We start from the raw sequence: 25,953 nt of genomic DNA, 5'->3' as shown, positions 1-25,953 counted from the left end.
TGCTGTAGTCAGCTGAAAAACAATGAATAAAGAAAGACTTACTGTTTACTTAACTTGTTAATTATGCGAAAAGTACACAATTGACTATATTATTATGACGACTTTGATTCCTTTGTATACTCGATACAGACAATTTTGACTGGTTGGGGTACAAACCACTTAAATTGTGACATTTTAAGTACGAATATAAAAGACACAGCTAATAATTTTATAAATAAAAAAAATTGAAGATGGGGTTGTGCGCATGTAGATGCAGTATGACATAGTTATACATACATACATACATACATACATACATCACCATAAAGACATTGAGTATGTTTGCCATGAAGTTTACTTTGTCAAAGCTAAAATCTAAGTGAGCAGTTGCTAATAGTGAAGGGTAGGTTCAAGCGCTAAAAGAACCTACAAAAAGTCTATGGGGTTGCCCTGGAGTCATAATTTTTTGTCGATTTAGGAAAGAAGGATTGAAATGAAAAGTTATTCTAAAATTTGGGAAATAATATAATTATGAATGCTAGAAAGGACTGATATGACTTTGTCCTGAAAAGATAAGGGACTGGATTAAACAAATTGAAATTTAGGAAATATATCATTTAGAAATAGTTCAAGGACCATATTAAATGAAATAAAAGTCCAAGGATGACATCATCCAATGTACCAAAATTTAAGGACTATTAGAGTCAATTTTCCATTTTTTTCCAACAAAAATCCACAATGGAAAGGTTTCATTGAAGGAAATTATAGCCCACAAGAAAATATTACCACCCCCCTATGCATATCTTTACTTTGGTTTTTATAAGATAGTATATGCACTAAAAATCGCAAATAATGATGTACTCTCCCTTTGAATGAGTAGTAAAAACGTGTGCAGTTTTAGTGAAAAAGAAAAAAAAAAATTCATAAACCATCTCTCCTTTTATGCCTCTGCCTAACCCAAAATCAAAACCTCTCTCCAGAATTCTGGAGACCGTAGCTCCTCCGCAGCGAGGGGCAGTAGCAGGAAGGGCTGGGGCAGGCAAGGCCAGCTAGTCATGAGCAGCGCCAGTTGATTTTTAGAGTGAGGGTCTTCATTGTGGCTGAATTTAGAAAAATAAGAGGGCAATGTTGAAAGACAAGACAAATATCAATTCCATAAGCAAAAAGACGAAAACACTAATTGATGCTGAGGAAATGTATTCACAACAGTGAGTAAGCAAATTGTTCTATATAAAAGTTAAGGATGGAAATCAACACAAGTACAAAAAGTGAGAATGATTTTTCAAATTTGAGAAAAAAAGGTACATGGTAAGGACAAGTGTTCCTAAATTATGAGAATTTCCTACCGCAGATAGAATTGTATAAGTTGATTAACTATCTGAAAATACATGAAATACTTTATAAGTCTCGTCGTATGGTCAAATTTAAGCCTTTGATTTATGTAGATGGTTTTGATCCAGAACCGTTTATAATAAATGTTGGTTCCGTGTGTTAAAAAAGCACAAAAGTTTTGGGTGGAAAGTGTTCCATCGATATAAAAAGGCGAGTTTAGAATATGGTTGCCAGCTTTGTACAGATTACATTTATTTAATCGCTTAAGATTTGGAGGAAAGACCCGAAAATTGTTTCTTTTTCGTAAGAACGAGGACTGGGGCCAGGGAAAATAGAAAGAGGACAAAATAGGGCTGGTTGAGAGTGTCGGAATCGACAGGGAAGGGACAAAAAAGACAACTTTTTGTTCAAAGTATGCATGAGAAAGAGGCTGGCTTAATGTGAACGCGTAGAGTTAGTGGGTTATTAAAAGATAATATGACGGACTTTTTGACAAAAGTATATATGAAAAAGTGAATGGCACGCACAGCTTTAGTGGGTTATCAAAATATAAAATGACGGACTTTTTTGGTTAACGAGATGTGCCCGACCATGGATTTTCTTGCCCCAGATTTAAAAACCTAATTTCTTTTTTTGAGTAAGCCCAACTGATGGCGGAAAATTAGAGAGCCTCAAAGAGACTTTTTTGAGAAAGAAATTCTATTTACTCTTTGATTCATGTTTTTTTTTTTGTGAAGGAATTTGGGTATGATTGGAGAACAGGAAATACTTGAATGATTGAGCATTGTGCACTTATAATAATTTGCTTTTTTAAAGTGCAACATCTCATCGACTATTTGTTTTTGGATTAGACACACTCGGCTGAACCACCACGCATATCGTGGCATCTTATTAATTTCAGATGTGGTTTATCTCACGGTATGCGTTGGGAAAATCTATTGCTATGTGTCATGTGCAAAAATGGCGATTTACCTTCCTTCTTTGTCCTTAAGATAATAATGTCATTGACCAGAAGTGGCAGTGCAAGCTGAGTGAGGAACATGTGGCTTGGGTCCATTCCACGAATGCAAGTAACTACTCCCATGATGGTGTCATTTGGTGTCTTCATCTCTAGATCACGATATGTGTCCACTTAATTCTAGTCCTTACTGCACATAATCCAAATATCACCAAACCCCAGCATAGGACCTTGCCCAAATGAGGTAAAAATTGGGAAATTCGAGCGGGTATTTGTATATAAAATATAACATCGGAATAGCTAAGTGTGATTATAATTATAATTGTTGTTGTTGTAAACATTATCAAAGTTGGGGCCAAGGCCTCTTGGCCCTCATGGATCCGGCCATCGTGTCAGATCGCACTTAATGATCCGTTCGTAACTTTCGACATCTTTAGGGTCTCCGTGTTTCAATTCATCAAGGCATTATGAGCAGTATTTTTTAGGTAAAAAAGTACATTCAAGTAGTATATCATGCTGGATTGATAGATTGACGTTGCAAATAATTCTCTTCTTTAGTATCATGAAAAATGATGGTACTCGAACGTAGAGCCTCCTTTTTCTGTTTCTTTGGGCAAATCTTCCAAATAAATTGATAATGTTACGGCGATAAAAACTTGCAATACAAGTACGACAAATACAAAATCGATCATCTATCAATTTCTTGATGCTCAGGTCCTCGTAAAATTACATAAAAAAATAATTAATCGAGGCGAGGCCAAATGAGTCGGGCCTGAATTTTAAGTCCTTTCGGCAAGAAAGCCTCAGCCAGTTTCCCAATGATCTATGATGGACAAAATCATACATTAGTAATTAGGAGCATACATGATTTCCATACTGCTAAAATGGTTGGACTTGTAGTGGAAGTATGAAAATCTTTCATGAGTACGATTCACGTCGTGAACTAATCTCGAATGTCTCGTGCTACATTTTTTAGTTACAGCATATCTGGTAAAATTAAAATTAACTTTTATGCAAGAAAATACAAATCCCAAACTGCAAGAGCTAAAAAGGACAAGCGTTGCACCTTCTCCAGTGACTTCACAGAAATTGTATTTAGAAAGTAGAAAATGAGATATTACTTTAACTAACGTCAATTAGTGCCCGGATTTCAGCGTACATCACATGCTCTAGCTTTAATTAAATTATTTTAGACGCCTTGTCTTCCCTCCCAGGCATCCCTTGTTGAAGCATCACGCAACGCTCAAATTTTCGTTTTGTAATTTGTCTATATGTTCCAAATATAGTGACACATGTTATACAATGTGGCCACCAATCGTGAGCTGTCAAGATCTCGCATAATTTATCATGGCTGATTTAAGATGTAACATTATTATGATATTTCACGTGCTCGAAATCGAATGTGGTTTCAGTCTAACAGATCAAGTCGACCTACTATGTCAACTTAAAAAATCACCTTTTGGTCGTTCAGTCTTCCTAAATTAAAGAACGAGCCATCTTTGTTTACTTCACTAGATATTACCCACCTCAGGTAGTTTCCATCTTTCAGCTTCATTATAAAGAACAACCCATCTTTGTTTTGCTTCACTCATTCCAAAACAAGCAAACTTACCTCAAGTCCTTCGCAATCAGACTTTCCACTTCAGTGTATCAGCATCAGCATCATCCTCCAGTCCCACCACCATATATTTCTTCTCAAGTCCTGCCTTCTTTTTTCTTCAGGTTTTGTTTTCTCATCTCTTGACTCATTGCTTCTGTTCTTTAATGTTCTTGGTGTGCACCATATTCATATGAAATCTACAGTTTAACAATGCTGCTTCCACAGTTTTTTTTTCTAGTTCTGTCGCTTTGACATTTCGGGTAACTTCCAAATGAGCTGATCTAGATCTGTTTCTTTGCTAGTTGATGTGCATTTTGGGGGATATGTGAGAAAGCCTTGATTTGGGTCTGCTGGTTTTTTAGAAGCAATTGGTGTAAACCTAGTAGGATTAATTGCCACCTTCTGCAGAGTCGGCTTCTGCATAGCCTGCATTTCCAAAACCAGTTTCTCTAGATTCTGCTTCTCCATAACCTTCTTCTACAACAACGTAATCTTCAACAGGGGATCATCAAAGATGACAAGAATAGACTCTTCAAGCGTTTTGGTTCTTTCACAGAAGACCCTATATGCTTCGTTAGTAGAAGAGTATCCAAGAATCTATCCGACTTAGAGTCGAACTTTCCCACATGATCACTAGCATTCTTAAGGACAGAGCGAGCACAACCAAATTTATGAATGTAAGAAACATGGGGCTTCCCACCTTCGCAAAGCTCAAAGATAGTCTTGCCAAATATAGTTTGCAAGGGAACATGTTTCGGGATAATGACACAAACAGTCCTTGAACTTTGGTCCAATGTGCAATTTGATCCCTGAACTTTTAATTTGTTCAATGTAGTCCCTAAACTTTAGCCTAATGTTCAATTTAGTCCATGAACTTTTAATCTGTTCAATATGATCCACAGACTTTTAATACATGTTCAATTTAGTCATTGAACTATATAAAAATATTCAATGTAGTCCCCGAACTTGAATTAATGGAAGGACTACGTTGAATATTTTCAAATAATTCAGAGACTAAATTGAACATATTCTAAAAGTTCAGGGACCACATTGAACAAATTAAAAGTTCAAGGACCAAATTGAATATTAGGCTAAAGTTCAGGGACTACATTGAACAAATTAAAAGTTCATGGACCAAATTGAGATTGGGTCAAAGTTCAGGGATTGTTTGTGTCATTTTCCCTTATCTTTTCTATTGGTTTCCTAGGTTGGTCGAAAAGGAAGTAAAGTTGGGAGAAAGATAGCAATATGTGGATTCACCCAATGAAAGATGAGATATTATTTTTCTAGCTACAGATCATGGAAAGAAATGGTTTGGCTAATTGAGAGGTTTTTAGGGTTTTGAAGCTTCTGCCCCAAATCATCTTTACTCTTTAAGAGAAAAAGAATAGTAAAAAAAACATATCGGTCCGGTCCGGGCGGTTTGGTTCCGTACTTGGAATCGGAAACTGCTCAGAACTGGCCGGTTTAGTCTGGCACCCGGGTTGGAATTGGACTATTGCTCACCCTTTGTAATCATGACTATTTGGGAGTCGAAATGTCATGATCATAATTATCATTACTTTTCTGACCGATATCATAAGTTCTCTAGACCAATCCTAATACATTTGTGAGGTCCAAATATGCAACTATGAGGGAGAGAATTGATTTTTCAAAAAAATAAACTCTAATTTTGTACAACCTACCCCAATAAAAATCTGCTTCTCCTGCAAAGTACATTAGTAATATATAGACAGCAGAAATCAAAAAAGTTTAGAGAAAGTACTCCTCTTTCCAGCTCTAGCACCTTAAATAAACGTAATTCCACTAGTTATACCAAGAGTACAAATACTGTCTTATCCCCTAGTTATAAACTTTGTGCAGAGTTCCATCACTATTAATGGGTGGCTCCGCGATTTCTTATGGGCACAAGCATCCCAAGTAATTCAGTCTTATGGTTCTTCATCATCTGCATATGGCCTTTTTTTCCTAGGTATTCATTTTGTATGGGCTTTTAGTTTAATGTTTCTATTCAGCGGGCGTGGCTATTGGCAAGAACATGTGTAGAATCCGCTGTCATGCGGGTCGAAACCGGATATGGTTTGATTCTAGGGTTTTATTTAAATGGGCTGGAATAGGTAGTGGGCCGACGCATTTAGAGTTTAGGGTTTTTTTTATTTTTCTTATTGGGCTTTGGGCTCTTGCTTTTTTTAAAAAAAGAATTTCGGGCTTGGCCCTTTCCTTTAAAAAAAAAAAATTTCAGACCGGGCTCAATAAATGAGCCCGGTTCGGTTGTGGACCCGGGCCGGCGCGCCCGGGTCAGTCTCGATCAGGGTCGGATGTGGAGATCCGACCCGGATCCGATTTTTATATTATTTTTATTCTTTTAATATTAAAAAAATTTTAATTTTAAAAAAAATTATTAATTTTTTTTTGGGTCGGATGTGGAGATCCGACCCGGTCTGTTTTATATTATTTTAATATTAAAAATATATTTCAAAAAAAATATTATTTAATTTTTTTTAAAAAAAATTTCAAAAAATTAGAAAATTTATTTGGACTTTGGAATTAGCTTTTCTTGCCCCTTTTGCATGATTAGTGTCATTTTTGATTGCATGTTGCTTGTTTCATACACTTTGAATTGTGCGTTTAACTTAACTTCGCATGTGGTCGATTATGCATATTAGGTTTAGATATTGATTGTTGCTTCCCTTAGCTTAGTTAGGAATGGAATTTCGAGACTTGCGATTAGTGTGAACACGTTAGGCGGTAATTGAACAGGGTTAAGTATCGAAAGGGCACTAATTGGTCAATTAGTGTAATCAAGTCCCGTACCCATTGAATATCTGGTTCGTAGAAGTGAAGCATTTCTCCCGTGCTTCACTTGGGTGTCTAATCGACCCACCAAAAACCGATTAGTGGCAACTCCTAGATAAAATTGATTTGCATGTTAACAACTTAAACTTAAGTCCCGAATTGGTATGGGCTTGGGAGAGCTCGAGCTAGGTTTAACTTAGTAATTCATTAGCCAAACCCCTTAGGCGGCGGGGCCGGTTCGGGGAGGTCGCGACACATAATTAGGATCAGTTAAAGGGACTCAAAGCAAGGAAGGAATTGTGTACGAGGATTTACTAAACAAGAAGTTTAGCCTTTTAATGTGATATAAAATGGCTGCGTTGGTTCATCTTTCGTGGGATAAACGAGTCTGTCTGCCTTCGATATCGCCTCTAGATCTTAGAGAAGCAAGTTTTGGTATTGGAAGGTAAAATATATATTTTTAAAATGATTAATATTTCCTTTCCTTTTGCATTTGCTAATTGTCTAATATTTCCTTTGTTAATTCTAATTGTCTTCAATCTTGATGCTCGATCACACACTTTTTAATGTATTATTTCTTAATTGGTTCACTTTATTCAATGATGTCATTAGTATATCAATAGTATATTCTTGTTTCCTACTGCATTTGGATACCATTCTTTCTCAAGTTAGCTCAAAGTGTCCTTTCTCGTCACTCCTTTTTGCCTCCGCTTACCACTGGTTGACCGTGGTAATTTTAGTCTGCACTTCGCACGACATCGCCCATGATCGGCTATATATATATGCATTCTCCGGCCGAAAAAGTCGATTCCAGGAGCAACTAATCTCCGGCCCAACGAAACATTACAAAATAAAGGACCTGCTAAACACGCGCCTAGTGGTGGTGGCAACACCAGTGACCACCATGGCCAGGCAGCTCCTCTCTTTCACAAAGAGACTTTTTTTGAGGGCGAACCTATAATTTACGCTTTGATTCATTTTTTTGAGGATTTTTTCTATGCAAGTACTCATTATTTTGCACGTTTAAAGTGGAACACCTTATCGATCTCTTTTTGTAGAGTAGGTACTTTCGGCCGAACCACCACGCAAACCCGTGGTGTCTTATTAATTTCTTGCACTTAAATGCTCATAACGAATCTTTTGTATTTGTTCACGCTTCCGTGATTTTGTGCAACAATTTTAAAATTAGAAAACTTCATGTTCGGATCCATATAAAATTTTGTAGGACGATAATAACTATTATAAAAGCTTAAATGCGTTGCTTCGTATTTAGTTTTATATTTCGGTCTTCTTACACAACCTTTGTTCCTTTGCAATAACTACATTACTTGCATAGCTTGGGCTCGATGGACGTAAAGCTATCTATAGGAGAGGAGGAGGTTGGCATGGACGCCTCGATCCGGGAGTTGGTCCAGAAGGATGAAGGAGGAACTTCCCTGAATATGTTAGACGATGGAAGGGATTCTATGAAGGAAGAAAAAACTGCTCGAACCGCGGAGCAACAAGATCCAGCAGAAGTGTACGCAGCCGCTAGAAAACTGGCCGATGTCATCAAAGGCGCCAATGTCGAAGATATCATTTCCACGATCGAAACGCTTGCCCGTCAAACTGATTCGTCTGCCATTTTCAATTTCCGGGGGCTATCGTGGGGTTCGCTGCTCCACATTGCAGCAGCCACCGGCAAGAGCAACATCCTGAGGCTTCTGCTTGATCATGTCGATGCCCACCTCATAGCCGCCCAAGATGATTGGGGAAATACCCCTCTCCACATCGCCACTAAGGCCAAGGCATTAGAAGTCGCCCGTATGTTGATTCGCCGGGCAAGAGACCTCCCCAACTTCGAGGAGATCCTGATGATAAAAAACAAACATGGAAACACCGCTTTGCACGAGGCCGTGCTTTCTCGTGACGTTGGCCTAGTGAGTTTGTTGATGGAAGATTTGGAGCCCGTGTACTGGGAGAACGTGGATAGGAAATGTCCCCTGTACCTGGCCCTTGACACCGACAACTCAGAGATACTTCGGGTTTTATTTTCGCTCTCGCTCGAACCATCGAGGATACAAGGCATGCCGCCCATTCATGGTGCCATTGTGCGTTGTAACTATGGTACGTACCTAAATCCGCTTGTGGGAAATATCCATCTGTGTGTAGACTGAACTTGTCTCAAATTTGTGCAACAACTCTCTATGTTTACCCAAATCTGTTACCGGTGTTCACAGAAAATTTCAAACCTCGCTTATTAAAGTAGTTGGATACCCATAGAGCACTCGCAACTAGCTATATAATTCTCTTAATAAACAAATTAATTCCCATTAGGACATAATGCACCTGCTTAAATTTACGAGCGCAACCATTTTACTAATAACTCATGTATTGTTGATCTTCGATTAGAATAACTACAAAGGGCAAATATTTAAGATCGACAATCATTAAATTTAGGACCTAACAATGACAAAAGGAGAAAGATAGGCTTGAAATGATGATTGTTGATGGTAGTGTTCGATTACAATTGGTCTTGTTTAAGGTTCCACTAAATTATATCTTTAGTTTTGTAACTGAGTAAATTTAGTTTGGTAAATGATTTATCATATTCTGGTTTCGAATTTACTTGTCGGGTCAATCTCAAAACCATCTCAAATCCTAGTGGAGTTAAAATATGCATACTTTACTGATTAAACAACCTAAGCGATGTCGAGAAGATAAGACCAATTATGTAATTAATACATAGTAGGCTCAGCCAAAAGAAGAAGTTTTGGCTGAGCCTTTTCCTTTCCGTAATTTGCGATTTATATATAAAATGTACTTTTTTAAACCATAGAAAGAGATTCTGGTCACATCTTTTACTTAGTTTTTACTCAGAAGTTTTGGTAAATACGCAATTTCTTAGTTGAGCTTAATAGGTGCCGTAGACCTTTACGAAGAAGATACGTTCAGTCTAAAGAGGGTGGGGGAGTTTTAATGGGAATTTCGGTGCGGTGCCGTGGAGGCTATTGCAATGTTCTCGACAACAGAATAAGTTTGCTTTTATACTTGCCAAAATTTGACGAACATAATAGGAAAAGATCATTCTCCTTTTCTTGATCTTGCCCTAGCTATTTAAATGTCGTTTCCTTTTTTTCCTACACATTATATTTGCGGACTCCATAGATACTTCATAACATGGAAATGCCGTATAAATTGCCATGTCATTAAGTAAGATTTTTATAGTAGAATCTTAGTACAAGTCGATGTCGCATTGCTTCAGACGAAAATGGTCTGAAATTTGTCTAAAGTCTCTCCAAAATACATAAACGGGATCCTTTCGAAATCTATCTAAAGTCTCAGAGGTCGTGTTCCATCATGCTAGAGAAGGAATGTCATAATGCTTCGAGATTCACAGCTCGAAGAGCTATAATTTTGTGAACCGAAAATGGGTGCATTTGATCAAAATTATGACCATTAGTTTCACCAATGCAATCTAATCCCACATTAGCGACTATGAATCCTAATAGTGATTAAGGTTATGTCCAAGATGTCTTTACCCCAATATGGGTTAAAATACATCAAAACTAACCAAGCCCCAACCAGTGTAACATGTTTATGCGGATGTGGTTCCTAATTTGGAGCTTTTGATCCCAGATTTAGTTGCCAAGATACTCGAATGGAACATGAAGCTATTTGCAATGATCGACTCCAGAGGCGGTAATGTGTTCCATTTAGCAGCTTTCTTGAATAAGCGCCGAGTATTCAAATTCTTACGACCAGAAACTGAATATTTGGCCCGAGAACGGGACATGAATGGGGATCTTCCCATTCATATTGCGAGCAAGATGGGTCATGTTGCACTAATCAAGAAGCTACTTCCGGTATCACAGTTGGTAAATGCCCGAGGAGAATCCATTCTTCATGTGGCAGCAAAATACGGGAGAGCTTCAGCGGTTACATATATACTCGGACATCCAGATTTGGGGATGCTGATAAATGAAAGAGATCACGATGGAAATACACCTTCACACTTGGCAGCGAAGTATTTACAACCCTCCGCTTTGATTCATCTTCTGCTGGATGAAAGAGTTAACCCCTTCCTTCTCAACCACCAACGCTTGGCTGCTCTCGACATTGCTGTAAAAGACCGACGGAGAGGGTTACGCCCGGTAGGTAACATGAACAGTCACTATTTTATTTATCAATTTACTAGAAATTTCCATAGTCTAATACCTTAGTTAAGCGCAGATCTCGTATTCAAATCGTTATGTCTAGTAGTCAATGGAAGTATTAATCAATTTTCTAGAATAGCCGAGACTCCTTTAGGATTAATATTGCACAAGTCTCTAATTTAGCCTTCATAGGAGGTACTTAAATTTTGCCCATGAATATGTCCGCGGTTAGGAAAAAGTGAATATCTCTGACAAATGCTGAGATAAATTGTTATAAGATCAGGGGTTGTCAATGTTGCAATCTTTTTTTCTTAAAATAGCATAGTCCTTACGTTATCAGTAAGTCAACCTATGACAAAGGTGAACCCTATGCATTTCATTCATGCCTCTTTTCTCATTTGCAGTGAACTTGTTACTCTAGTGTTAATTCTTTAAACTGAGCAGACACTGCATCTTTAGAAGTAAAAGTTTCCCTCTAAATGAGTACTCCAGAGTTCGTTCCCGTTACCGCTGACAATTTGTTCTTTCTTTCCTTTTCATATGTTTCCGATCTCAGGCCTTGGTATTCACACTGTTGATGGGCGCGTCACATAAGAGATTAGATCTAATCATACTTAAGCCGGAAGCTAGAGATAAAGAGTTTCCAAGGTTGGACGCGGACGAAATTTTGCCAGCGCCTGGCCGAGTGAGGAACATAATCAATACTTTGTTGTTGGTGGCAACGCTTGTGACCACTGTGACTTTCACAGCTGGTTTCGCAATTCCCGGAGGATTGAACGGCTCAGACCCGGCCTCCAAAGATTACCGGGGCATGGCTACGATGCTGGACAATAGAATGTTCCAGGCCTTCACAATTTGCAACACCTTCGCGATGTTCTGCTCAATGACCTCGGTCGTTGGCTTCATGTTGGCGTACCTGACCGGCATCCCCTTAGCAACAGCTTCATGTCGGCTTGCAGGATTGCTACTATCAATTGCACTCCTGCCAATGTCCGCCGCTTTCTTACTTGGTGTCACCTTGACCGTTGGCAAACTCCCTTGGCTTGCCACAACGATATTAATTTTGGGATCCATTTTCTTCCTCATCATCACAGGCGCTTTATTCTCAATGTTCATTGTTCCATTATCAGGCTGCTTCATCTATTTTCGGAACCACCTTCATCCTATCCGTCCTCTGGTATACTGGTTTATTCACGCTTACATTAATATTTTTCGAGAGACGTTCATTTTGGATGACACAAAAGAGGACAGAACGGCGAGGAAGACCTCTGCTAGTCCGCCTCTGGATGGTGGCCGTGAAGATTGATTTGCAGAAACAGATACATATTTGCCTTGGTGGATTTGGCTAATTCTATACTTGCTTTCCTATTGTATTACATTAAAAAAGACTGTTAAAAGTATTTAAGTTCAACCATCTCTTCCTTTAATAGCTCATATTATTAGAATAGTTATATGTAGTTCCATAATATTTCACATGGTATGTATTCTCATATTTTAGACTTGGAGTAAAGTCCGGCCTACTCGCAAAGAGGAGTATTAAAGTATTCAAACTAAACTATGCTTTGGGCTAAATAGTTTAAGTTTTCAAAACAATTGCGTTGCAATTTAACGAAACATCACAATGATTCATGCGTCATGCGACACGCTTTGTTAGTTGAATGAATGAGTGGGTCATTTCGTCCGTTTCACTGCTTGGAAATCAAATCTTTAGTTTTCAACATGTATAAGCTCGCCTCTTATGAAATCGCTTGTCTAGACTGGCCAAGGACAATTTACCCCGGACCAGTCCAATTTCCTTTTCTACAGGCGTGGTGTGGCTCTCGATTTGGAAGCTTGACGCCCTCCATGGCAGCACTAGTGTTTTCTTCCCTTTTTTTTTTCAAAAAATATTCAATTTCTTTTTCTCCCAAACAAATATCAGATTTTATATAATTATCTTTTGTTTCTCCACTTATGTTTTAAGCTTCAAATTGTACTTTGGTGCTTTTACATTTTGAAACCAACCAACTATTGTATATTTTTCTTTGATTTTTTTTTAGAATATTACTTAATGAAATCCAAATTTAAATGATTTATTCTATCGTTCTAAATTTATTTATTATATGAAAATTTAATTTAGGGCGAGAAATTTGAATTATAAGATGTTATTGTCAAATGATACAATTTGTACCAACAATATCTATCTTATTTAATATGCATTTCATTATTGTGGTGTATAGAGAAGATGTCATGCACACACTTTACTTCCCAAAACCCTACTAATAATGCTATTCACGTATATATGAAGTTTTAAATTCTAAATATTATTTTGTCGATAGGCTCTTACTTTGGCAGAATTGGTTTTTCTTGATCGGCTTAGTTTTTCCTTACTAAATAATTTCATTTTTTAAAACTAAGATAAAAAGAAATTAAGTCTGCTAAAGACATTAGTTTTTCTTGATCAAATTGTTGATAAACAGTTAACTTCTTTTAAAAAATAGTTCATTTTGTTTTTTTCTCGACTCATAAAAGTTTCTTTTTTTCATGCGAGCATATCTTTCTATCTAACTTTATAAACAATCATTCATCTTTCATTGTAATCAAATCAATATTCAAGAGTTTCTTTCACTGAACTAGGTGTTTTTTTTAAGCACCAAATCTTGGTTCTTAGATTAAGTCACAATTAATCGGCTAGCGCTTTATGAGTTAATAAATGGTAGAATAGATAGAAGTATGAAGCCGTGAGATGAGAGCCATAAAAGTGATAGTAGATTACTTATTAGGATTTGGCAGACAATCACAAGGAAATAGAGAATTAAAGTGAGAAAGAGAATTTGAGACACAAGGTTTTATCCTGATTCACCCTTAAACTAGGGTTACATTTAGCATGTGATTTCACTATAATTAGCACCTTACACCTTTCTGTTACATTTCTCAATTACAAGAAAAAGATATTATATATACCCAATAGCTATTCATGGACCCGAGCCCAAACTACTATGCATTCTTGTCGATGGGGAGTATGAACCAGTCCTCAACATTACTTTCTCGCAGTTGAATCAATCTAACCAAAGCTTCTTCTTTTTTCCCAGGCCCGTTTTCATGTTCTATTAGCATAGTTAAATTCGAATAGGATGACTTAGCTGATTGACCTGATAATATGAGTCGGATCCGACTCACGTTCTAAATTATGAAGAGATAGACGTGGACGACAGGGTGTCGTACGTGGAAAGACCAGTGAGAATTGAGGATCGAAAGGAGCAGGTACTACGAAACAAGACTATTCCTCTAGTCAAGGTTGTGTGGCAACATCATGGAACCGAGGGAGCCACGTGGGAAAGTGAAGAGATAATGAGGCGTCAATACCCCTTTCTTTTTGAGGAATTAGATGTAAATTCAAATTTCAAGGACGAAATTTTTATAAAGAGGGAAGAATTGTGATATCCTGAAAATTCGACCAAATTTGGTGATTTATGAAATGATGATTTCATCGACGCTCTATTAGTTAATTCTTGCTCTGGCCTGATCACCCAGGGAATACTAACCAAAGGGGAAAGGCTATCGAAGAATTTATTTCTAGCAGCCGCCCGTTAGTTCGAGATAAATTATAATTGTGATTGATCGATTTCAGCCACGAAGTATGATCCGATTTTGCGTATCGAGTGCTCAAGGATATCACACCTGAACTATAGGACGTCGCCTCATAATTTTTACGAATTGGCCATTGAAAATTATTTGCTAACTTGCCCTTTTAGAAACCTCTTTGTTAGATTAAATCTTGGCCGTTGGATGAAACTTGGAGAGCAAGGCTTGATCTTGGCCGTTGGATGGAACTTGGACTTTGAGGCCCCCTTTATAATGACTTGCATTAATTAGTTGGATTTTGGAGGCACCACCATCATGACATGCATTAATGGCCATAGGACTTTAGGGGCATCTCATCATGTTATTTTGTCCATTGTCCATTAATGCAAAGATTTCCAAGATCAAGTTATTAATGGCATTTCATGATGATATTTTGGTTCTTATTCATTAATGCAAAGATTTTCAAGATCATTTCATTAATGGCCAAGATTTTCAAGATCATTTCATCATGACTTTTGACTCATATTCATTAATGGCTAAAATTTTAAGAAGATTTGGTAATGATGGCCAAATCTAGCCATTAATAAAGGAAAATTTGGTAATGATGACAAAATCTAGGAAGATTTGGTAATAATGCTATTTTGTCTCTTCTTTGCTTGGGCTATTATAAATAGAGAGAGAGAGAGAGAGAGTTCTCACGCCACTCTCTCCTCATCCTCACGCCACCACCCTTGAGCCCCGTGGATCGCCGTGTGCCATTCACCGCCGTTTGCCGCTTGTCGTGTCAAGCCGAGGCCACCACGGACAACTCGTGTCGTTGCTGTCGTCCTCGCGTTGTCGTCGTTTTTAGACGAGTAAGTTAACATCTAATCCCTTGTTTAGGATGTTTAACTTGCGTAGGGTAGTTTAGCTAGTTATTGTTTTAGTGTGTTTGAACTTCTAGAATGAGCGTTGGTGAGTCTTGATTGCTGGATTAAGTTGAAATAGATGTTGGATGTGATTTGAACTCTTGGTGTGGTATTTTCATGACTGAGAAGTGGTGGATCTCAAAGTTGAAGGCGTTTCTTGGAGTTTTTGTCTTGAATTCAAAACTAATTTTACTGTACGTCTCTATTTTTCCATTTTTATAGAGCCTTTTGTGGTTATAATCTTAAAAAGCGTCCTTCATCAAAGTCGTTCACAAGATCTTGATCTATACATACTTAAATTTCAGATTTTTCTGAGCTCAAATGGGTTACACAAAGGTCCAATTTCTTACCGAATCAGAACTGTTTTATACTGTGGATTCCACGACCTTTGTGCCTTCTCAGATTTTTATAAAAATTTCCAGTTCGATTTCGACCATACTTCCTTCACAATATTTGTAAACAAAATCCATGTCTACAACGTATAAAAATTTCAAAGTGTTTTCAAAGGATTTGGATTGTAAAACGAGTATTTCTTGTGGTTCAGTTCCCCTGTTCCGGCGGACCAGTTCTGGGTTGTTTCCGAGCCATCAAAAGTGATCTTTGTATAAGGTTTTTGGGATTGTGTTCTTCATGGAAAATATTTGTGAAGGTCTTTTTTATACCATATTCGAATTTTATAATTTTTGGAAACCATTTGCTATGCTTTTGAAGTTGATTTCCCAAATCATGCAAATCTGTCCAGTTTTACTAGAATTCCATAATCTGCCGGTCTTTACTTGAAATCTTAGGCTTTCGATTTCCGGCCTAATAGAGACAGTAACCACAATTACCTAGCTTTTCAATAATGTTTATTTGGCTGTGATCCGATGTTGAATGCTTTTGTAAATTCATATTTTAAAATGAGGTTCACAAAGTTGATTGACCGTTTGCATGTGTGACCACTTGTTATTGTTGTGTGGCATTGATGTGAGCATGATTCATGGATGCATTGGCTAAATGAAAAGAAAAGAATTGGCCTGAATGCTTGTGTGCTCGTGTGGTCACACGTTGGAGCCGTCTTGCTGTAGATCGCTTGACGATGCCTGATTTATCGGGGTCTTGCTGTAGATCGCTTGACAATACTTGATTTATCGGATATCTGGAGATTATCTGGACTGCCGATACTCCGGATGCCGGATCGCGGCCCGAGGGTAGATCCGATGCTCCTTACGGGATATCATCTTACTGTGTATCATTTGATGCTACCGTATTGGAATGCCGTCATCTTGTGTATCGTTTGACGTTGTCGTGCCCGACGGGGCGGGACAATGCCCGGTTATGCCGGAAGACTGCCATCTCGTTGCGTATCGCTTGATGTGTAGTGGTTAAGAGGGGTCGTAACAAATAGAATACGTGTGATGCATAGTGCTTGATTATGGGGTAGAAACTGCTAGGCAGTGTATGAGACGTGCCCAAGTGGATTTTGCCTTATAATCGAGACACGCGCGACTGTGATTCATTAATGCATGGGAAATCTCATTACACGTTCTGAGTATGTGATATGTTTGATGCATCGCTGTGACATATGACTATCTATGTTATGCATAATATGTGTGCCAAGGCAAGGTAAGGATGCCTGTGATTGGTTAATGATTTGTGTCCAGTGCATGGTCGCATGATTAGGGACCCTCGAGGTGAGTTGGCCTTCTAAACGGGGCTTAGGCGTTAACTTATTGAGATTTTTATCTCATTTGTAGTTGTTAAACATTTTTCAGGCCCTTAGCATGTTGATGCACCCAGTATGGTTCGGGGTGCCTGGAAGCTGACTTTTGGTGAAGTAGATTGACCCCAGCTTGACATCTTTTTGTAGACTTTTATGGAAATGCCCGAAATGGGCTTGTAAAAAAATGTTCCCAGGGGTTAATCAAGTAAATGTTAAAATGGTGTTTTGATTTCAATGTTGTGAACCGTTTTCCTATCTATCCTTGTTTATTGTTATTGTCTGGGTGAATCTTTGTTTAGCTTTCGCATGCGTAATCAAAAGATAAAATGTTGGGTCGGCGACGCATCCTAGAACGTTGCATCATAATGACCATTGCAGGATATTGCGCGCTCGCAGAGTTCGGGGCGTGACATTTGCGCACCTGCATGAACACCTCACATGTTAATAATTAGGTAATAAAATGGACCCAGACTGCCTGCATAAATATTTTTGAAAAGAAAAGGTACCAAAAGGGCGTTAGACTAGATCTAGCGTAACCAAGCCCCCGAGCTTAGAATCACTGGTTCGTAGGAATAAAACATATCTCTCTATGTTTTATTTAGGTTTCTAATCGACCTATCACAAATAGATTAGTGGCGACTCCAAGCATGAAAATTTTTGTATGTTAAAAAACTTAAACTCTAAGTTGCGAATTGGTAGGGCTTGGGAGGGCCCGAGTTAGGCTTAGTCTTAATAATCCATTAGCCTAAGAAATTTTAGGTTGCGACATTCAGATAGAGATAAAATTAATCTTAGATTTCTATCCTTAAACTTCTCCATCATGTTACAACAGTCTTTAACATGCATTTGCATTGCAAATTTAACAATCTTTTTGGATGATTTTTCGACTATCTATGTCGATTACATAATTATGTCGTGATTCAGTCCAATCATGCACAATAGCTATGACTAGAACTATTGGGCAGTTTTAGTTTTCTCACATTTATTTGAATCTAAGTTACCGCTATTGCACATGATTTAAACTTCAATAATATTCTTACATGACATTTTTGGCTTGCCGATTATGGAAGTATTACTATGTTGTAAAGTAATTCAATTACGCTGGAAAAAAAAGTTACTCAATTACATGAAAAAAGTATGGATCGATGTTCGACACAAAAGGAGTTGTGGACCGAAACCACATAACATTAGATTGGATTAGCAAAATCTAAATCTCAAGAGATTGATAGCATAACTGCGGTGAATATCAAACTTATGGGCCGTGAATAAAATTTCTCCGCGTTAAAAACGATCTTCATTTTCTCGTTGCCCCCACTGGGAAAATCTCCGAGTTCCACCAATAGAAAAAAACATGATTATCCGAATCGCATGACCGCTAGAGCACCTTGATCTTCTAGTTTGAGGGGAGAACGGGTGCTGACCGATTAGCCAATGCAGCATTCTTTGAAGGACCAGACTTTGTTATTCACTTGAGTTTAACCATGAGGCTTCAATTTCTGTTTTTAGGAGAGTGGGTGTTAGGGAGGCCGAGAGTTTGCATATGAGATGTGGCCTGCGTTCGCTGCCGCACCGCCACTGTCTCCAAGCTCCCTGCACACTTACCGCCACGCAGCTCCGTCTCTCTCAAAGAGACCTTTTTGAGGGAGAACATTTAATTTACCCTTCGATTCTTTTTTTTTTGGGTGGATTTTTGGTCCGAGCATTTATAGTCTTCTATTTGTTTAAAGTGGAACACTTTATCGATCTGTTTGCAGTGTAGGTACATCCAGTCGAACCACCTAGCAAATCCATGGCGTATTATTAATATCTTGCACTTAATTCTCACAGCAAATCATTTATATCCGCAATCTTGTGCAACAACTTTTAAACTCAAAACTTTATGTTTGGATTCATATAAACTTTTGTAGGGCCACTATTAAATATTATGAAAGTTTAAATGCTTTACACAACTCTTACACAACCCTTACTTGATATAGCTGTCTCCTTAAGCAACCCTTGTTCCCTGCAATAGCTCCATTACTTGCGTAGCTTAGGCTAGATGGACGTAAAGCTACCTATAGGGGAAGAGGACGCCGGCATGAGCAACCCGATCAAGGAGGAGGTCAAGAAGGATGAAATGGATCTTTTGAAGGAAGAAGATATCTGGATGAGTCGATGGGAGAGAATGAATAATGCTCTGGCGGCTGCAAGAACCGCGGAGCAACAAGAACCAGAAAATTTGTATGTAGCTGCTAGCGGACTGGTGAATGTTATCAAAGGCGCCGATGTGGAAAAGTTCATTTCCGAGATTGAAAGTCTTGCCCCTCTAACAGATCTGTCTGCCACTTTCAATTTCCAGGGGCTATCGAGGGGTTCACTACTCCACATTGCAGCCGGGATAGGCAAGGACGACATCCTAAGGCTCCTACTTGATTATGTAGATGATTGGGGAGATACCCCTCTCCACATGACCGCTAAGGCCGGGGCATCTGGAGCTGCCGCAATGTTGATTCGTCGGGCAAGAGACCTCCCCAACTTGGTGGACAAGAACCTGATCCTGAGGATGAAGAACAAACAAGGAAACACTGCTTTGCACGAGTCCGTGCTTAATTGTGACATCAAAATGGTGCGCCTTTTGTTGAACGAAGATATGGAGCCCGTGCACTTGAAGAACGCGGATGAGGAATCTCCTTTGTACCTAGCCACCAATACCAAGAACCCAGAGATACACGAGGTTTTATTTTCTCCCTCGCTTGAACCATCCAAGATACAAGGCTTGGCGCCGATTCATGGTGCCGCTGTGCATGATAACTGTGGTACGTACCTAAATATGCTTATTGGAAATATCTATGTCTAGATTGATCTGTGCAACCACTTTTTGCGCTTACTCAAATCCATTTCATATTTTTTTACCTAAAATTCCAAACCCCACCCACTTACTAAAGTAGGTGGATATCCATCGGGTACTTGCAACCAGCCATACAATTCTTTTGGTAAACAAATTATCTCACATTAGCACATAATATTTCAGCTTAAATATACAAACAGAATCAATATTCTAAACCTCGTGTACAGTTGATCTTCGATTGAAGAATTACAAAGTGCAAATATTAAAGATCGACTATCATAAAAATCTAGAATTTAACAATGACAAAAGGAGAAATATGCATTTGAAGCGATGATTGTTGATGCTAATTTACCGCAAAAGTTAATTTTGTCGCTAATTCCGTTGCTAATTTGCGACGAATATTAATCCGTCGCTAATTTGCCACGGAATTAGCGACAAATTAAAATCTGTCCCTAAATTGCTGCGAAAGTTAATTTCGTAGCTAATTTACCGCGAAAATTAATTCCGTCGCTAATTTGCGACGAATATTAATCCGTCGCTAATTTGCCACGGATTTTAATTCGTCGCTAATTTACTGCGGAAGTTAATTTCGTCACTAATTCCGTGGCAAATTAGCGACGAAATGAAATTTGTTGCAAATTAGCGACGGATTTAGCGACGAAATTAACTTTTGTGGCACTTTCGCGACTATTTTTATAGTTCATTGCTAATTTTGTCGCAAATTAGCGACGAATTAAAATCCGTCGCAAATTAGCAACGAATTTGAATCCGTCGCAAATTAGCGACAAAAAGAACTTTCGCAGCACATTCCCGACTATTTTATTTTTGTCGCTAATTCTGTCGCTAATTAGCGATGGATTCAAATTCATCGCTAATTTGCGATGGAATTAGCAACGAAAATAACTTTGGCGCGAACGCGACTATTTTTATAGTTCATTGCTAATTCCGTTACTAATTAGCGACGAAAATAAACTTTCACCGCACATTCGCAATTATTTTTATAGTTCGTCGTTAATTAGTGACGAATTCAAATTCGTCGCTAATTAGCGATGGAATTAGTGATGAAAATAAACTTTCGCGGCACATTCACGACTATTTTTATAGTTCGTCGCTAATTTCGCCGCAAATTAGCGACGGATTTGAATTCGTTGCTAATTAGCGACAAAAATAAACTTTCACGACTATTTTTATAGTTCGTCGTTAATTTCGTCGCAAATTAGCGACGAATTCAAATCCATCGCTAATTTGCGGTGAAAATAAACTTTTCGCGGCACATTCGCGACTATTTTTATAGTTCGTCGCTAATTAGCGACGAATTCATATCCGTCACTAATTTGCGATGAAAGATAATTCGTCGCTAATTTGCCGCGACTATTTTTATAGTTCGTTGCTAATTTGTGAAACGGTGTCGTCTTGACTTGGGGGTACAATTACGATTCGGCTCTCTCTCGGCTCTCTCTCTCTCGATTGATTCTTCAAACAGAGGAAAAAAAATTAGGGCTCTCTCTCTCTCTCTCTCTCTCTCTCTCTCTCTCTCTCTCTCTCGATTCTCGACGGCTTCCTCCGACGAGTGTTTCTTCAGATTTGGCGTTCTTCAGTGCGATTTTTTCTTAGAGAGAGGAACCCCTTCGGCAGACGCTGGGAAGATCGTGCTAACCGTCATCCGAGAGGAACCTCAAGCGCAAGGACCGTCGTCTGAGAGTTTCTAATTTGAGGAGGATTGTCGTCCGAAAGTTTTAGAGGAGGTACGTTAGCGTGAATTTTTTTCACTTTTTGTCTCTGGCGAGCGCTTTTTCGAATTGTTCGATTTTGAATTCTATGGGACGTTTGTTTGCTGCTGCTTCTTTTATATTGGATTTCTGCTGCTTCTTTTTGTTCGGATTGGGTCTGCTGTTCGGTTTCGGATTCTGTAGGGCGGAGATTGTTCGGTTTCGGATTCTGTGGGACGTTTGTTTGTTGCTGCTTCTTTTATATTAGATTGGGTATGCTGCTTCTTTCTGTTTTTATATTGGATTCGACTTATCTCGGGTTGAATGGATTGGGTCTGATTGGATTTCATATTAGATTGGGTCTATTTTTATATTAGATTGTTCGGTTTCAAATTGGGTCTGTTTTAAGCCAAGTACCTAATTGATGCACTTAGATTGGCGAACTCGAAATGGGCTGAAATTTGGTCGGCTGTGTGGAAACGGGCCGCTGATCAATACACATAGCTACGCTATGAAGGACGTCGTTTTTTTGCATTTCGGAGTCATTTAGACAGGTTTTCGAGCAGAAACACATTGTGTTTCATAGATTTTTAGTCCGGTTTAAATATTGTGTGAAATATACATGATACACATTGTGTTTCACATGGAACTGCTTTCTAATATTCATTAACAGATTTTGGAACAGAGGGTTCTAGTTCTTGATTGCCAAATATGCTCCCCTTTTATTTATATCTAGGTTTGAAAATATCCTAGTTTGATCATGTCATGTAATATGCTCCCCATAATTCATTCTCCTATTTTCTTCTTAGATAATAATCACCAGAAAGTGCTTCACTTCACTAGCTTTTTGAATTTTTGTAGACAGAAGTAACAACTGTTATTTGTGGCAAAAAAGAGCTAAAGAAGCTCGTAGACATTTCCGGACAGCTTGCTATTTATCAGAGGCAATAGCAAGTTTGTTTCGTTTTCTCAAGTTTATCTCTTGCACTTTGAAACAAAATGGTAAGCTTCATGATGTACGTCATTATGTGTCCCTAATACATGTTCATGTTTTTAAAGATATTTGTCTAACCTTCCTACTTGTCAGTATAAACATGAAGGTCACATGCATGGTATAGTTTCACAAAGAAGAGCAGCCCCTTCCCCTTCCTCGTCCCCGTCCCTTTCCTATTCCCTTGCCCTTTCATGTTTCCCTCAACCACTACATGCTGATGAACAACATGGACACATTGACCCTTCCTCCGACCCTCAAGAACATATTAGGGGACAATTTGGATACATGCGAACTGAATCTACTTTAGGTCCATGTCCTTTAGTTCCATCTCCTTCGGTTCCACCTTCTTCTTCGGTGCAACGCTCGAATGATGAGGGAAACATAGATGAAGAAGATAACCGATTCATGATATGCCCATATGGAGATTCGTAAGTACTTTATTTTTTTAAGTATATATAATATTTAGGGTTTTAGATATGGATGTCAACTGAATTATCCATGTTGCAAATTATCCGTATGCTTCATTGTTTCATTGTCCATATCGTTCTTTCTAACCTGTTTGCAGATTCACGGATGCTGCGTATGTTGTGAGGCAACTTAATAAAATAGTCAATAACTCTTGGAAGGGGTAGTATATTAGTTATAGCAACGCTCCAAAAAAAGTAAAGGATTTGTGGTGGAATGAGTTTAAGGTAAGTTTTGTTCTTCTAGGTGTTTCTAGTGGCCGTGTTACGGATCAGATCATACCCTCTTATTGGTACTTTTAAGTTTGGAATTGTGTCCAGTGTCTCACCGATATCCATTTTTTGGATTCGATCTCGCCATTATTGGTACTTTAAGTTTCTTCTAAATATGTTCCCGCAGTTTTTTGGCCATGACCAAACTGAGTCAGTCACAGCGTGATGGATAGTCCAAAAGCCATCCTAAAAGGTTTTAAGTTTGGGGGTAATGGAAGCCCAAAGGGAAAATATGCTAACTCAACAAAGATTCTAAATTATCCTCACTTTAAGTGACTAAGTTTTTTTTTCTTTTTTTGTGCTTGTTTTATAACGTTTTTGCACTTTTATGACAAAAATGAACCTATTTACTATTAAAAATCATGAATAATTCTAAAATGAACCTATAACAAAGTGTGTATATTTAGGACAATTAATGATAAGGAAATTGTTTTTCGAGAGACTATTAAAAACATTGGCTGGTTACTCTTGTGTATTTGTTGCGAATGACTTTCAATAGCAATAGTATGGCCTCTTTTTCTTTTTCCTTTTTTAATCTGATGTCTATGTTTCAATTGTTTTCATATGTAAAGTAAAAGAGCTGGTTACCCCTGTGTTACGAAATGTAGTCTGGGTACTATTGTTAAATTGCTCCCTACTTAGGCCTCCAAGTTCTTAGAATGTAGATGGCTTCATTATTTTGGCATGTTTACATTCTCACTTGTGTAACAGATATTGTTTCTTCTAAATATGTTACTGCATTTTCACCAGAGTTCTTAAATATGCCTCTGGTTACAACTTCGTCGGTTTGAAAAGGTGTGTGTACATCTGAAGAGTTGCTCTAATATCATGTCAATGGATATATATAAAGGGTGGAAGAACTCATTCCGAAAAGTCGGCTTGCCAAGAGAGGGAATGCAAACGCTTATACAACTCTTTAGTTGTCATAAGTGGGAAGTCCCACATCAAGTAGTAATGGATATGAACTTTCGAAAATCCATTGCCGAATTTTTTGGTGCATTGTAATGTATATGTGACCCTCATAATAACTTTTAGTTGTTTTTCTATTGATGCAGCGGAAGTTCAGGTGGGATGAAACGGAAGAGGTTGAAGTTGAAAGAATTTTTAAGAAGAAAGCCGGTGATCACATACGAAATGTGATGAATAAAGCAAAGATAAGTCAACTAAAGCCAAATTTTATTATGGGTGACAATTGGACGGAAATCAAGAGAACTTGGGAAACTGAAAAGAATTGTCTGGTGCATGGTAATGGATATGTGAGCCTCATAATAACTTTTAGTTGTTTTTCTATTGACGTAGCGGAAGTTCAGGTGGGATGAAACGAAAGATGATGAAGTTAAAAGAATTTTTAAAAAGAAAGCCGGTGATCACATACGAAATGTGATGAATAAAGCAAAGATAAGTCAACTAAAGCCAGATTTTATTACAGGTAACAATTGGACGGAAATCAAGAGAACTTGGAAAACTAAAAAGAATAAGCAAATGAGTGACTAGAATAAGAAGAATCGAGCTTCTAGTTCTAGTGAAGGGTCTGCCACATATGCTGGGGGCTCTATCAACATTGGGGAGCATAGAAAAAAAATGGTAAGTCTATTAAACATGTTGTAAGTTAATTTAATTCAATTACTTATTTATGTTCATATTTTGTAGCCAGATGAATTGGGGACAGAACCAACATATATAGCTACATTTGAACGCACATTTCAAAAAAAAGATAAGACACAGACTGGCGATCAAGCAAAAGCTATTAAGGTATGTAAGGTTATACTTGAAGGTATGTAAGTTTATGGAAACTAGAATGAAAATCATGAATGCTTTTAATATTTATGGTAGTTATATATATGAAGTTATTTTATTTTCATCTATATTGTTAATGCAGAAAAAATATGATGAACCTTTAATGAGTATTGCTAGTGGTAGTGGTGGTGATGGTGTTGCTGCGTTTGAGCTATCAGTTGACAGTATGGCATTATGGGTAGAGGCATCGGGTGGGATGAAAAGAGGAAAAATATTTGGGATGGGATCCTTGTTAAGGGTATACACAATGCAAGCTGCTGCAACTTCATCCTCCAATGCGGCTGTTGCAAGGAGGACACGACTTGAGGAGCAAATGACCCAATAATTGAGCCAACTGAAACATTTACTTGTAGAGAAGGACGAAGAAATAAGAGTGGTCAAACAACAAATGCAATTGATCTTGCGACACCTTAACCTCGATCACGATGAGGTTCCTTCTGTATCTCCGACTAATTCAATAGGTGATGGGCACAATGATGAGCGACATGATGATGATGACATTGTTGATGATGATGATGATTTTGTCAGTTCTTGCTAATTAAAATTTCCATTTTCATATCATTATAATTTTTTTAGGCACTAAACTTTGAGCACTACATATTTCATCATCATATCATTATGTATTTAAGCACTAAATTTTGATGTTATTAAGTGCTTAATCAATGTTAAATATAAATTCTAGAAAATAATTTTGCTGTTAATTATATTTAAAATCGAAATCGTCCCTAAACAACATTCGCCGTTGACTTCATAGCTAAAGAATTAATAAAAATTCGTCGCTAAATTCGTTCCGAAACAATGTTAGTGGCAAAAGTAAAAAATTTTCGTGGCAAATTAGCGATGAATTTTGCCACGAATAAGTTCGTCGCAAATTACTAACCCAAAAAAAAAAAATTTCGTGGCAAATTAGCGAC

At 38.0% G+C, this 25,953-nt stretch overlaps 2 protein-coding genes and 2 long non-coding RNA genes across 5 annotated transcripts; all 4 read left to right on the top strand.

Annotated features, from left to right (window-relative positions):
• Positions 1 to 7,998: 7,998 nt before the first annotated feature.
• LOC115662834 (protein ACCELERATED CELL DEATH 6-like) lies at positions 7,999 to 12,184 on the top strand. The gene is made up of 3 exons (XM_030584925.2): positions 7,999 to 8,771; positions 10,284 to 10,798; positions 11,358 to 12,184. The coding sequence occupies exons 1-3, from the start codon at positions 8,012 to 8,014 to the stop codon at positions 12,105 to 12,107; spliced, it is 2,025 nt and encodes a 674-aa protein (XP_030440785.1). The 5' UTR covers positions 7,999 to 8,011; the 3' UTR covers positions 12,108 to 12,184.
• A 2,876-nt stretch (positions 12,185 to 15,060) lies between these two features.
• On the top strand, positions 15,061 to 17,254 carry LOC130136755 (uncharacterized). Its single transcript, XR_008815513.1, has 2 exons — positions 15,061 to 15,219; positions 17,028 to 17,254. It is a non-coding gene; the product is annotated as an uncharacterized LOC130136755 (long non-coding RNA).
• A 1,759-nt stretch (positions 17,255 to 19,013) lies between these two features.
• LOC115662835 (uncharacterized) lies at positions 19,014 to 19,811 on the top strand. Its single transcript, XM_030584926.2, has one exon. It carries the CDS (start codon positions 19,014 to 19,016, stop codon positions 19,809 to 19,811), a length of 798 nt encoding a protein of 265 aa, XP_030440786.1.
• Positions 19,812 to 21,606: 1,795 nt separating this feature from the next.
• Positions 21,607 to 25,629, top strand: LOC130136728 (uncharacterized). Of its 2 annotated transcripts, none has more exons than XR_008815503.1 (3): positions 21,607 to 23,197; positions 24,542 to 24,826; positions 24,893 to 25,629. It is a non-coding gene; the product is annotated as an uncharacterized LOC130136728 (long non-coding RNA). The 2 variants fall into 2 exon arrangements; XR_008815502.1 differs by having other exon boundaries at positions 24,542 to 24,830; positions 24,897 to 25,629.
• The last annotated feature ends 324 nt before the right edge of the window (positions 25,630 to 25,953 follow it).

Source organism: Syzygium oleosum, unplaced genomic scaffold, assembly GCF_021117445.2.
Source record: "Syzygium oleosum isolate NSW1041296 unplaced genomic scaffold, Sole_v2.1 Sole_v2.49, whole genome shotgun sequence".
Taxonomy (NCBI): domain Eukaryota; kingdom Viridiplantae; phylum Streptophyta; class Magnoliopsida; order Myrtales; family Myrtaceae; genus Syzygium; species Syzygium oleosum.
The sequence above is the reverse complement of the archived record's forward strand: the minus strand, read 5'-3'. Positions and strand labels throughout refer to the sequence as shown.

Excerpts from the sequence above, each read along its gene's own strand:
- LOC115662834 (XM_030584925.2), top strand. The coding sequence starts at position 8,012 with ATGGACGTAAAGCTATCTATAGGAGAGGAGGAGGTTGGCATGGACGCC. Across the intron at positions 8,772-10,283 it reads CATTGTGCGTTGTAACTATG|ATTTAGTTGCCAAGATACTC; the intron begins GTACGTACCTAA and ends TTTTGATCCCAG. Across the intron at positions 10,799-11,357 it reads GACGGAGAGGGTTACGCCCG|GCCTTGGTATTCACACTGTT; the intron begins GTAGGTAACATG and ends TTCCGATCTCAG.
- LOC115662835 (XM_030584926.2), top strand. The coding sequence starts at position 19,014 with ATGGACGTAAAGCTACCTATAGGGGAAGAGGACGCCGGCATGAGCAAC.